General features: G+C 40.8%; 2 protein-coding genes across 7 annotated transcripts in view; both read right to left on the reverse strand.

Moving 5' to 3' along the window:
- Window positions 1–2,358: 2,358 nt before the first annotated feature.
- LOC139609579 (ly6/PLAUR domain-containing protein 1-like) lies at window positions 2,359–11,564 on the reverse strand. 3 transcript variants are annotated; one of them, XM_071464341.1, is made up of 4 exons: window positions 10,314–11,564; window positions 7,055–7,189; window positions 4,328–4,597; window positions 2,359–3,839 (listed from the first exon to the last, which is right to left on the reverse strand). In XM_071464341.1, exons 1-3 carry the CDS (start codon window positions 10,360–10,362, stop codon window positions 4,350–4,352), a joined length of 432 nt encoding a protein of 143 aa, XP_071320442.1. In that variant the 5' UTR covers window positions 10,363–11,564; the 3' UTR covers window positions 2,359–3,839; window positions 4,328–4,349. The 3 variants fall into 3 exon arrangements, with proteins under 3 accessions (XP_071320442.1, XP_071320441.1, XP_071320440.1); XM_071464340.1 differs by having other exon boundaries at window positions 4,318–4,597; XM_071464339.1 differs by having other exon boundaries at window positions 4,323–4,597; window positions 10,314–11,563.
- An 86-nt stretch (window positions 11,565–11,650) lies between these two features.
- The window catches only part of LOC139609578 (nck-associated protein 5-like), a 125,526-nt gene continuing 123,149 nt past the window's right edge, over window positions 11,651–14,027 (reverse strand). For all 4 annotated transcript variants that reach the window (XM_071464333.1, XM_071464337.1, XM_071464336.1 and 1 more), the window contains one exon: window positions 11,651–13,844. In XM_071464333.1, coding sequence (XP_071320434.1) covers window positions 13,530–13,844 — 315 coding nt within the window. In that variant the 3' untranslated portion in view covers window positions 11,651–13,529. The remainder of the gene's footprint in view (window positions 13,845–14,027) is intronic.

Below are 14,027 nucleotides of genomic sequence, written 5' to 3' on the forward strand. Positions count from 1 at the left end.
CTTGCCCTCAGCTGCAGATTAATGTCCTCTCTACAACACTGAAACTTTTGTTGTTGTTGTTTTTAATTGAGTTTACTTTTCTTTACGGGCCCTACTTAGTGGAATGAAGATTTGGGATACTGCACTAAAGTGGATTGGAGTGAAAATAAAGTCTGGTCATGTAGCTTGTATCAGGTTGCCTGCGAAACGACCAGATTTAGGATAATTGATGAAGCAGCACATGCTTTCCTCAGGCTTGATCCTATTCATATCCATTTCATTTTCAGTTAGCTATTTAATCAATAACAAAATTAGGCATATTGATGGGTTAATACATTTCATTCATGAATAATAAGTAATGAAAATAAATGAGATTAGATCCATTTAAGGGGGCTGGCTCTGAGTCATTTGAACTTTATACAATGTGCAGCATCCATAGAGCTGAAGTTAACAGGCTCTCTGGAGGCTTTTGATCTTGCCGTCCTCTGTTAGTCCTGTACCTGACACAATTCCCTCCCACAGCAGAATAGATAATTTCCCCCTCATTTCCGATACGCTTTGCCTACACAGTAAACAAAGTAGATGAGTTGAGGTCCCTCATCAACTGAAGTATTTGCTCTGCCAGAGCCCTGATATGAGTGTGTTTGCATGCACGTCATTAGAGCGAGGCAGAGGTGGGCCTTATTATTTTTAATAATCTCCTGTTTTTGCTGCTTCTTAACCCCGGGAGATCTTCATTCAGCACTTCCCCTCTCAGTCCTGACTCCTTCCACCGCTACCTCCTCCACCTCCTCCACCTCCTTCTCTGGGTTCAAGTCTTATTAATGATGCACTGTCATACAGGTGCACCCTCACACTGCAGGATGATTTTGCTGCTAACAGGCCTGGAGCTTCAGCTGCAATAGTCACACACAAATTACTGTGGTTCAGACCGTCTGAACATAATTTTTTAACAACACCAAAGTCATCTGATGTCACTGTGTTAATGATTTGGGTTTTTTTTTTATCTCTATGCTAAATTATTGTACATTTCACTGCTGACTGCAAGATTCATCCAGTGGGAGCTGCTCCATTGTGTCTCTAACAATGCACCGCTGCATTGTTAGGCACATAATTGAAAATGGTTACTTGGAAACACTATTGTGGCACTTACAAGTCAATCATCGGTTGCCGGTGACACTTATCATGGCCACAACTGGACTGTTGAATTCTGCTTCTCTTTCAGATAGTTGGAAACACATGCAACACTAGCTCACCAGATAAGGTGTAAATAATATTTCTACATGCTGTGTATGTGTGTTTTTGCTGGGCCCAGCAGCCATCGTGAGACAGGTGTAATACAAAGTGGATTATGTCTAATCTGGGCTCGCTGCTCACTCTGACAAAACCTTAATCTTCTGTTTCATATAAGGCTTTTATCAGGTTTCAGTGCAGGCTGACAATGACAGTATTCCAGCATCTTAAAATGCACAGAGCATACACCTGCACAGTAAGACTTTTGACTCAATAATGCGTACATCATAGTGCACAGAAAGCTAAAAGTTGGGTAAATAAACACTGCAAATGTATGTGCATACCCTCTTTGAGAACCACAGAGGAGGCACAATGCACAAAATAATCAATAGATGAATAATTGAGTGATGCTAGCATGCTAAAGTGTAGTTAATTCAATAAAACTCCTGGTTCCACGCCGTCCTCGGCCCGGCTGTGTGAAGGTTAAAGACATGGGGAAAGCATATAGCCCATATAACCTCCCAGGGACCACCAGCAGTGCAGGATTTAATTTCCCAGAGAGTCAAATAAAGCACCCTCACCCCCCCACCCCCACTCCCTTCAAAGCCACCAAAACTCATGCATTACAGCTGAGGTGAGGTGAATTCTAATGCTAAGCTGTATGTTGCTTTTCTTTCATGGTCTTATCTTGGAGGAAAAAGGTATAAACATGACAATATTTCATGTTTGGCCACTCAATCAGCAGGACAGCCCCATTGTTAGGACCATTTCATAGACCTCACTAATCCCATAGTTCCCTATAAATTCAAGGTTCCTTGGAAGGACCTAATTTGGTCCTAATTACTGCACAGGGAAAATAGAGACAGTGTCCATTAGGATACTTCCAATTAATTAATTCTAATTAAAGGTTGCCATAAACTAGAGATTCTTTTTAGTCAAGTCTGCAGAACATGTTGCATGAAGGTGATAGGCTATTTGTCTAGAGAAAACCATAATTAAGCACATGGATAATAAAACAAATTAATGCATATTTACTTAACTTTAAATGAAGCTGGTATTTCAAGTAAAACTCCTCTGGCAATTAACAACTGCTTCTAAACTCAAATACAGTTAGAACGTCTTGTTACTGACTGAAAACATGACGGGTCAATTTTTCTGCAACATTTATTTACATCACATATCAGCAGATTACAGCGTCACTCTTCACAGAAGACCAGTCAAAACAACTGCTATGAACTTTTATCACGTGGTCCACCTCTGTCTGAGAAGGTAAAGTTTCAGAATCCTCATCAATATATTTGTTTTAATAGGAAAACAATATCATAATGATGTGAGATCAATAATCCAAGTGCAATTTCTTTCTGCTCCGCTCCTGACCTTTAATCAGACCTTCATTTGTGGCATGGAGATACAGTGGGAGAATGTCTGCAGCACATTCACTATCTTTAAATATCATACTGTACAAAAAAAATAATGCAAGCAGAATAATAAATAGGCAGTTAAATGATTTAGAGGGAAATATAAAGGTGCAAATTAGTTTACGTTAAATTAGTTTTCATTGGCGTAGGTTATAAATACAGTATTTGGTCTACAGCAGTGGCTACATGCTTTGATTTGGGCATATGTTTAACTTTCTTAAGTACCATAAACGTAAAGGGAAATATGGCTGATATCACCCTAACAAGAGAAGTTATTTGTGCTTATAGCTTCTTTTACTACACTATGTCCATGTAAAACAAATTTTATAATTCACACTAACAAGTATTTCCATGTTTAGCTCTAAGACAGTTCGATATCTCTTTTCACAAAGTACTATATGGAATATTAATGTCTCTTTAATATTTCTAATAAACTCTTTATATGGCCGAATTAATTCAACAAATCTGATGTTTGGGGATCAACAAGCAAAAACGCAAATAGGCTTTCCAAAAACCATTTCAGCATCCTTCATATTCACTGTAGTAAAATGTCAATCAATACTGTTCGGCAGTGGGAAATATACATAAACATGGCAAGATGGAGTGTGGCAAGAAATCTCAGAAAGCTTATTTATCAGAACTCAAAGTGCCAGAATCAAAGTGTGTTCTTCATCATAAGAATAAGAAGAGCAATAAGTATAGTTTGGGTTCCTAGAGTCAGTTCTGTTGTAATCAAATTGAAATAAGAAAAATCTGAGCAATAACAGCAACAGCATCAACAAGAAATGAAACCAACAGTGCTGTATCAAACCGTAGATCAAATAAAGCCCACAAAACAAAAGCTTAAAAATATCATTTTCAACATTGAGCTCTACCTGCACCTTTTACAGCTTGTAATAACCAGAAAATTACTTCAGAGTAGGTTCTTCACAAAACGCTCCACTTCACAAAAAGCAAAGAAATAGAGAGATGCCTCAGTTGTAGACTGGAGGGTCCTTCTCAGGCAACACGAGCAAAACATGAATCAGAAAGCTCGGTTTGCCTTCAGTCTCCAGTTCAGCAGTGTCATTGTCAGTGGTTACGGTGTTACATCGATCGGGGTCACTGCTTTTCATGATGCTTGGGAGGATACAAAGCCAGCGTGGTGTTCAAGTCTGCTCCTTCATTATATCACAGTTAGTGACTGGAGGTCTGGGCTCCAGGGTGAACCTATGACAAAAACAGGACAGGTTATGTTGATTCAGTCTGTAAGAGGCTATAATGCTAAATGCTAAAAGATAGTTTCAGGTTTTCCACCAGATTTTGGGGTTTGCTCCCATTTAGCCACAACAGCATGTTTGCCATGTCTTTATGGACCTGCCTTTGTGCACGTGGGTCAGGTTGGAACAGGAGGGCCTCTACACTGTTGCTATGATGTTGAAAACATACAGGACTCTAAAATCTCACTCTTTGGAGGGGCATTAAGAATTCTCCTAAAGCAACAGGCTGACATTGAGGGAAATAGATGAGAAGATGGATGGTAGTTTATCATGTTTAAATGAAGTTGGAAGGACAAACTAATGTGACTTGACCCCCATCTGCTGCCAAAATCTTTAACCTTGCAGGATTGACTGAAAACCTAGATGAACCAAAAACAAGAGGAACAAAGTGAGGCTTCTTTCTTTTCTATGGGTTGGACTGAAGATACCAAACTGTACAGTGGAAACATGGTGGGACCATCTACGTCAGCAGGGGGAGCATCAGTGGCACCAAGAAAAAGGTCAGGAGGAAATGAAGAGGCCGGTTCATCTGGTGGTTTGGCATCGCCGCTGAGGGCGCGGGGCGCTTCCTCTTCGGCCCGTTGCAGAGCGGGGTGTTGCAGCAGGAGATGCAGACTGAGTTCAGCCTCCCAGTGCAGAACTGCTGGTAGCCAGAGGAGGCGATGAGGCAAGCCCCAGAGGAGGCACAGGACTTTCGATAATGTATTCCTGCGAAAAGGAAGAATCATCATGTTGCAAAATATAACATCAAACTGAGAGAAGCAGTGATTCATTCTTCCCTACTGTAATTAGATTGCTTAGACTGAGGAGAGGAGAGCAGGGTTTTGCAATGCCGCAGTATTTTATTGCTCTATAAGGTTGACTATTGACTTTCTGTCTACTCTTATTAACTGATGTTTGTCAGTGTGCTATATGTTACTACAATTTGTATGCTTGTATGAAGAAAAACAAACTCATATTCTGTAGTGCTGCAACTTTTTATTGCACTCCAGAGCTGTGGACTCCCTTATCGAGTGTTATTTGTTACGTGTTTCTTTGCTATGTTGTAGCAGGTATTTTATCATTTATGTTACAGTCCTGTTGTGTTGTTTATCTTGTGTTTTCTTGTGTCTGCAAATGAAATTTCCTCTTACTGGAACAGAAAAAGTTTTGATAACATCCAATCTCTGCAGGCAGAATGTCCCATTATCTGTGAATGCTTTTTATTGACAAAGCAGAAATACGTAGCCTACAACTGAACATTCTTCCTATGCGATAGTCTTTATGTAAGTGGTAAACATACACCTTTCTGCAGAAAGCATCAGCACTCTGCTTCTCTGTCAGTTAAGGCAAAGCATAAAACATGAAGTGCTGCAGGTTCAGTGTCAGAACATTACCACAGTGCTGGTGTTGAAGGCATTGTCCAATTACGAAATAGTGTGACCAACCACATCACACATGCAATTTGTGAACTGTTGGTAGTTAGCGAGTTAGCCAAAGATGCTAATGGTTGCATCCTACATCAGAGCAGATAAACACACAGTTTAATCCATTCCATCCATTATTGGTTTTTTGGTTTTGGAGAGGCTAGAAAAAGACTCTGAACTCTTTAGCAAACAGTCAGTTCGGCATCCTACAGGCTGAGCCATTTCATTCTCAGTGCAAAACTAATTTAATGTTGTGTCAGTGGCAGCTGAAGGAAATCTCCTCCTTGACAAATGAGCTGAATGAAGTGGTTCAGTGAGATAGTGTTTGCAGGCTTTTTTTTTTTTTTCTTCGAGCAACAACCTCAACAAACATCATATTGCCTCATATGACAATAAGCTTGAACATAAAAACAATGATAGGATTTACATTTGTTTGTGTGGATTCATAATGCGTAGCCTATGTTTTGCACAGTGGGAAAAAACTGACAGGTTACACAGTCTGATGCTCTGTCGACTCCAGTAACGCAGCGAGTCCATCCACACATCAATCAATGCTTCTATCTCTGTCTTTGAAGCTGGGCATAGGACCAAAATAACAGATAACAACATCTATTACTGAAAATCACAGGAGATTGTCTTGACCTACTCAGTCTTCACTGCTGGGTTAGTAACTTAGATGTATGAAGACCGAGGTTTTGTGGGAGAAAAAAGCTGAGTTTCCTTGGTGAGGAGTTCAGTCTTATTTGTCATTTAAGAGAGAAAATGGGAAAAACAGCCCCAAACATCATCATCATTGTTGTTTATGACTATAAATGTCACATTATAGGAAAAAATGATTTTAAAAGTGATATTTTTTTTTACTTGATTGGCTGTTTTCCAGATAATCTTTTTAACGACTGCGTCTTGGCTCATTCCAGCTCTGTCCAGTTATACATCAAGAAAATTGCGGATGCTTAGTGACTTAATAATGTTGGATACCCTCATCTAAATGGCAAAGAAATAAAACTTAATGTTCAGAGGTCAGCTGCCTTTGAGCGCTGCGTGCAGCTCCGTCTCCCGTTCCCAGACGGTCACCTTTCGTCTACAGATAAATAGGAGCACTAACTTTCTACTCGGATACTTTTGGCTGCTCAAGCCTGTGCACTTGCAGCCTCAACTATCAATCTTCACTGACTCTGACCTGGATCCCGTCAAAGAATATGAAAACACTTAAAGCAGGTATGAGCCATGAATTCTGAAACACATCTTTTTTTTTTTTGTTTTGGGCCCTAAAACCATTTTTGAAACATCTGCAGCAATCTGTTCACTTTTCATCTCTCTCTAATTTTATCTTCTTTTATTTTGCTCCTCTATACAGTGTGCACATTTATTTTTTTGTCATATTTTTACTTTATTAATTATGTCCTTAGTAAAGTGGAAACACTATCTGATAGCCTAAATATGTATTGAAATCTGCCAGGTTTTTGAGATATCAAACAGACAATCAAACACACCAGAAGCTATGTGCTTTGTATTTCTAGCAGCATAAAGTGTTATTTGTAATCAACCAAAGTTAAACTAGGGGGGTTAGCAAGAACAAAGACAGCGATCATTGCCATTTATAACAAATCATCCTTCAGCAATGAAAAACCCAAGGACGAACAGAGCTGCAGCAATGTCTTTGCTTCCATTGTGCCTGCGTAGAAGCCCTCATACCACACCAACCCTGCAGCATTTACACTTTTAAAGAGAGACTCACATGCAGCAAACTGTCGCTTACCATCAGGTTTGACCAGCACCTCCTTCTGGCACATGTCCTGTACGTTGACAGTGCAGTTGACGATGTACTCTGGTGTGGAGCAGTCATTGTGCTTCATCTCCTCACACTGGTAACACTGGATCTGAAGGGCATCTCCTGCACCATGGAGGAGAACAGAATGGCAACATATACACTCACTGCTGTGTTTATAGAAAAGTGTTTTTTTCCTATGGAATAGCAAATAGCCTCTTCTCCACTAACGAAAACCTCAGTTTTGTCCTGGTTGAGCTGAAGGAAGTTCTGAGCCACCCAAGCATTGATGTTTAAAATACTCTTGTGGGGATCATCAGTGAGGTTTGTGTCATCAGAAGATATAACGATATAGAGTTGAATATCATCAGCATAAATGAATATTGATGAATCACTGCAACATAAAGGGGCTGAAGAGGACGGGGCCTCGGATTGAGCCCTGTGGTACACCGTAGATGATGTCATATTTCTTAGACCTGTCTTCGTAGAGGGAAACAAAAACTACTTGTGAGATAAGACATAAACCACTGAAGCACAGTGCCAGAGAGGCCCACACATTTATTTTGTCTGTCTATCAGAATACTGTGCTCAACTGCATCAAAAGCTTCACTCATGTCAAGGAGAACAAGGAGGGAGAGGTTTTTTATGTCCAAGTTAAAGTCATTCACACCCTTTATAAGGCCGTTTCTGTGCTGTGATGGGTCCAAATACCTGACTGAAATGTTTCAAAAATGCAGCTTGAGGCAAGAAAATCATTTAGCTGCTTAAAAAGTAATTTCTCTAAACTTTAGCCTAAAAACAGAAGATCAGAAATGGGTCTAAAATTGCTACAAACTGATGAATCATTTCTCCATGTTGTCCTTTCATGACATCACTCTTCATTATTCTTGAACATCTGTTCAAAATCTTCCAATTCCACATATTTTTATGCACATTTGTTTTCTTTGAGTCTGGCAGACGGCTGTTATTGATTTTGCTTTTGTCTGAGTGCCTTTGATGGTGTTTCAGCTTCAAACAAGGCTAATGGCGCTCCACAACTCTGCAGTGTCACCTTCTCTGTCTTCTCCACATTTATGTGACATCACTAGCAGGAGGCCATGTGAGCAAGTCCTTTGCCAAGTCTGAGTTTTGATGTTTTTCAGCTCTTTTTATTGGCTGTCTCATGAGTGTCAACAGAGAGGTTATAGATTAAAACTGTGAGGTGAGAATAAGCTGTAAAGAGACTGGGAAAAAAAACGCAGCAGTGAAGCAGAGTGGTCTCTTTAGATTCTCCTTTAACCCGTGTATTCCTATAGGTGATAAAGCTCCATTTACAATACAAATGTAAGTAATTGATGTACTCTGCCAGTGCAGAGATGCTCTCATCTCCTGAGGTGCTAAAAATGTGAGTGCCTCACTGCTACAACATCTTCTCATAAAGATAACATACAGCGCTTCTCGCAGCTTTTGTAAATTTCATCTGATGCTTTTAAAGCTGCTGGAATGAGCTTTTCTTATTGCCTAAAGCCTCATAATGATTCTGAGCCTTGCAGAAAGGACAAGACATCTGCAGAAATCAAGCTATGACTTCTAAAATGGAAAAGGTGCTAAGGCTTAGAGTCAGTGTTATCCTGTCACTGTTGGTTAATTTTGACATTTTGGTGCCATTTAAATGATTGTTAAAGCTGGGGAAATGGAAATCAAATGGTTTATAGTCTCTGGAACAATTTTTGCAGAACATTTTTTTCTGTGCAATTCCCATGTGCAACACACATGACATATTTCCACTGGCTGCACATTGCATCACACGTAAAGGTGAAATCTATCCATTTTATTGGACCCCCGAATGCTTTCTGCATAAAGCTGCAGGAAAATATAAATCCAACACTATATTTGCTCACAAAGAATATTTTTCAATTACATAAATCAGTGTTGATTTGACCCCCTGAATTATATCTGCCAGGTTCAGTTAGTTTTTCCATAAGATATCTAGCATCACACAGGCATTCAGTCAGAAAAAAACTACCTTCAAGCACGTCTGCCCTTTCTTTCTCAAGTATCCCATGCAGGCAATCCGTCCCCATGGCAGATATTACTGGTGTAATTATTGAAATGGCACCAATCATTAATCTCAACTCCAACAGCGCCATCAAACACAACTGATAAAGGTCCACATATAACATCACAACCCCATCTTAATTACTTTGAACCAAGCAAATGCCTGAAACTTCCATCCATCATCTGGGGGGGGGGGGGGGGGGGGGGGGACTCATGAAACCAGGATACTCATTTTTGGGAATATGTCATACTGGAGGACAAAATCCAGCGCCTTATCACTTTTAGAAGATTACACTAAATCTATTTCTTAGTTCCACTACAGAAAACAGGAGCTGAAAGGAAAAATAAACTGGATATTTTGCCACATTTTGCACCCAGGTGCAGAACAATTGCAGAAGCAATATCTTCTGATCACAGTCCCATTGACTATAATCACTGTGGGGACAACAAAACAAAATAACATTTAGAATAAAATAGGACACAGGTGCAGGAGGAGCTCTGGAAACAGAATCCCATTTCCCCACATACACTCCAAACTGAGCAACAAGCATCAAGAATAAAGATCCCTCATTTAAAGCCAATACATGCAACAGAGAAATAGAAAGAAAGAGCTCATAGGCAGCTGATAAAGATGAGTATTAACACTTTAAGGGTGTTATATTGGCTTGTGTCGGTGTTACTATCGCCCTCTGTGCCAAAACTGCGCAGACGACTCCGGCACTCCGCTCCTCCTCAGTGCGTAAAAACGCAACACCAAAAACGCAGCATGATTGCGAACCACTGCCTGTTCATTTCTATTTATTCCTTAAATTTCCTCAAAAGTAGCTGCATTAAGTCAAACAGTAAATATCTGTGTTGCATTCAGAGCTGGGAATCCAATCTCAGGCACAGACCATGCAGAGAAAACGAGTTACCAAAAGGCAATAGTTCTGTTTTCCAAATGAAATGGCCTCAAAAAATAAAGTTGGATACATTTTGGAACAGTGTATAAAGTTAAATGGTGTGAAATATCTGTACCATAGATGTAGCACATTTACATCATCAAATCCTTTTGGTGTTATTGGCATTTCCCCCTCTGTTGCGCACGAATGTAGATAGAGAGGATGTATTATACCGCAACAATAAACACTTGTTTTTGTCTCGTACAGGCTCCAAACTGTGCCACACGCCGACTCAAACGGGGCTGCAGCCAGTCTCCTCAACTTGCACCTACCTGCGTCGAGAAGGGCTCCGAGGAAAGTCGCAAAAACCAGAAGACACATTCTCTCCCAGATGACGCTCGGAGGGGAAACATCAGACCAGACGCACTCGTTCAGACGGAGGCACGGAGGACGCACCGCCGCGGAGGAAACCCGGACACGGACCCGCTCATCCTGTCGGCTGCGCTGAAGCGAGAGCGAAGGCTCCGCGCAGTGAGAGGGATCCACGCAGTGAGAGGGATCCGCTCCAGCGCCACGGGAGACGATCCTGAGCGCACAAACCACGTGACGGGGGCTCCCACTTATTTGCGTCCATGCGCTGATGAAACACACATGATGGTGATGTTCCTGTGGAGGCTTTCAGCTCTTCATGTGGTGACTTGATGGATGTTTTTGTTATAACTGCACTGATAACTGTGCGCAGTGTGAGGGACCTTTGTTACTGGCACCAACATCTTCCTAAAAAGAATCACATTTGTGGTAACTACTTTTTTATTTCCCCCAAATTCACTTTTATACTTCAACTTCTCATAGGTGACAGTGTGACTGTAACCTTTTTATATATTAGTGTTCTTTGAGAATATTTAGATTTTTTATCTGTAATAACCTTGGTTACAGGCCTATATTTTTAGTGTGCCTATTTCTGACGATTCACGTCACATTTCTGTTACTGTGCGTGTCATGACTCATTTATTTCTAAAGTATTGCTCATGTATAATGTTAGTCACCACTGCCTTGACATTTCTTTAATAGATTAGTGCGCATCCATCAGTTATAGTCCGTAATGTTTGGCGTCTTCAGCTGCAGGGTTACAGCTTTTTTATTTTCACCTAAGCTCGTCCTCCACCACATCACAAACAAAACACAGATGAGCGAAACGTTACCACTCAACCTTGACTTCAACATCATCTGATTATGTTGCTTTTGAATGTGTGCTGTGATCAATATAATATATTGAACCTATACAGAGAGGCACAGAGAGAAGTCACTCGGGCGTGCCTAAACTAATTGGGTTTATTTATAAGCACATAATTGCCCATCAAGGGAGTAATGGTTACAAATCCCTCCGCAGCGGTGAGCGGGCTGAGCGCGGTGGCTGTCGCCGGCTCTGAGCCTCCATCTCCCGCTGACAGATCCTGAGCGCAGGGACGCGGTGATTACACTGCGACGCCCTTGTTGGGTGAAAGATTTCTGGTTTTCTCCAACTCTTTATTTTCCACATTCCGAGGATGAATGAATCACCTGAGTGAATGCATATATGCATGTCCTTCTTCTGTCATTCAAACACACACAAATAAAACACACACACACACACACACACACACACACACAGACATACACACCTTGCAGCTCAGGTTGAAATAGGAAATAGTTCTCATATTTATTTAGGAAATAGTTACATAAAATATAGCATTAAAGTCTAGTGTAACAGACAAAATTGCACACAGTAATAATAATAATAATAATAATAATAATAATAACAATAATATTATTAATAATTACCAAGTAACACTGCTGGTAACCATTTCTCTTTACAAAGGAACCAGGAACATTTAAGGAGAGAGGTGAAGCATGACGATCACACTACAGTCTGACAGTACAAAATGTGGATATAAATACTGGACATCTAGAAAAATACACAAGTCCTCTTCAGACTCTCTTCATACAATATTAACAGTTTCATAGAAAAATTGAAACACAGTCGGCTCTGTTGATTAGCACCAGCTGGTCAAATTCCAGAGAGAAATTTGGCATAACATCAGCCTAAAGTTCAAATATGTCTTTAAAATAAAGTGATAAAATATTTTAGTATTAGCTCTTATTGATCAAAATAAAGACTTTTTTTTTTTCTTTTTTCAAAAAACAAGAACCCCGAATGAATTCCATAACAAAGGACACATGCCATTTTCAAACAGCAGACTTAAAACCTTGGTTGAATGATTGGCAAACAATTTACAACGTTTTTTTTTGTTTATTTTTCCCGTTTGCATATATAAATCAGCAATGCCCATTCTGATATTAACTTATAGCAATTTTTATATACAACAGAATATACAACTATGAAAGGAAAACTGAGGTTTGGAGAGTTCAGGCTTGCTGTGCTACATGAGCATATAAACTAGACTGTGTGGATTGTGGAGTTTTGTATCAGGAACTTAAAGAGAAAACAAACTACTGAGTGTTATTTGTATTTGTCAGCATTTTCCTGATGGCTGTATTTTACAATCTACATTAGTCCAGTATGTTCCCTGAGCTACCAACAGTGACACTGCGAGTTGGTTGTTTGCTGTACCTGCGCGTCAGTCAGACACTGAAACAGCACTACATTAGTTCATATACCACAGAAACATCGTATGCTTTGCTTCAGCTGGCATCATGAGATAATCTACTGTTAAAATGAGCTGTGTCTGATCATTTTCCAAACGGAGACCAAATTGGCAAAAATTATTTAAAACAGAGACCTTTTTTTTTAAATGTTGCTCTGGTAGACAAAGATGAAGCAGGTGTATTATTATGGGTTGTGATTCCACATGGGTAATTTTTTTGGGGGCAATTTCAAAGGGCAACACACTTAGCAGCAAAACATAAAATGACCCCTTGTTTTTAAAACTAGTTTCTTAGCCAACAGGAATGCAATAGAAGCAACATTTTTGTTGCACCTGTGCGCCAATGTTGCCCATCAGAAGACGCCCTGCTTTTATCACTGCTTGAATAATCGCTAATAAATTCACTTTACACTCCTTACAAACTCTGTACAGTATTAGTTACAGTGCAATGATAAGAGGTTCCCCAGCACGGGGGAAAAAAGACAGATTGCAATGAGACAACGCTGTGTATTGCTGTCCAGTCCACCACACCCAGAATCAAACTATTAAAAGTCCTGGTTTGGTGTTTGGCTTGAGGTTTTGTCCTCGTGTCCCCAGCTCCACTAAGTGCTTTGTGTTGTGTGTAGAGAGGACAGGGCTCCTTGTGTTGGGGCAGGGCTGCAGTCAAGAATACGTTAGTGCAGTCTGAGTTATTTCCAAGACCAGACAGAAAGTCCACTCTGTCGGCCCAGTGTGCCCGTCAGCATCCAACCAATCAGCGCATGGAATTAAGAAAAGAGGAACAGAACTCGAAAAGGCAGGAAAAAGTTACAGCCAAGAACACGGCAAGATGTCAGAGTGGCCGTAAAACCCCACTCAAGACTGGTTTCCTTCACTACAGCCCTGCCCCCTGTCTCTCCGCCCCTACACGTCATTGGAGCCCTGACTGGTGCAGGAGGAGAAGCTGTCGTACAGCGAGTCGCTCAGGGAGCCCACTGGATCCCCCCCAGGCTTGCTGGAGAAGCTGGAGGAGGAGGGCTCGTCCAGCCTGCAGCAGTCCTCTGCGCTCTTCCCCACGTCGGCGTGGCCTTCACCTCTGCGGCCGCCTAAGCCCGTGTCCGAGAAGAGGACACCACCGCTGGAGCTGCTGTGGTTCAGCTTGTTCAGGGACTCTAAAGAGAAGTCCAGGGAGCCCGGCTGGTTTGCACTGACGGGCGTTTTCTCCTGGGGAATCTCCTTCTGCAGAGAAAAAAAGGAACATAGATCAATAGAGAACATGAAACATGTTCATTCAACATGATTTGCTGCATCTTAATTAATGTTAAATTTGTGCTTCTCCCCTTCTCCACACTCACTTCTGTTGCTATGACATATGCACAATAAACACCGAGCAGAGAAGTAAGTCTGACATTGCCCCATGTA

The sequence above is a fragment of the Trachinotus anak genome, unplaced genomic scaffold, assembly GCF_046630095.1.
Source record: "Trachinotus anak isolate AG129_WGS33_773 ecotype Australia unplaced genomic scaffold, CSIRO_AGI_Tana_v1 ptg000026l, whole genome shotgun sequence".
NCBI lineage: Eukaryota > Metazoa > Chordata > Actinopteri > Carangiformes > Carangidae > Trachinotus > Trachinotus anak.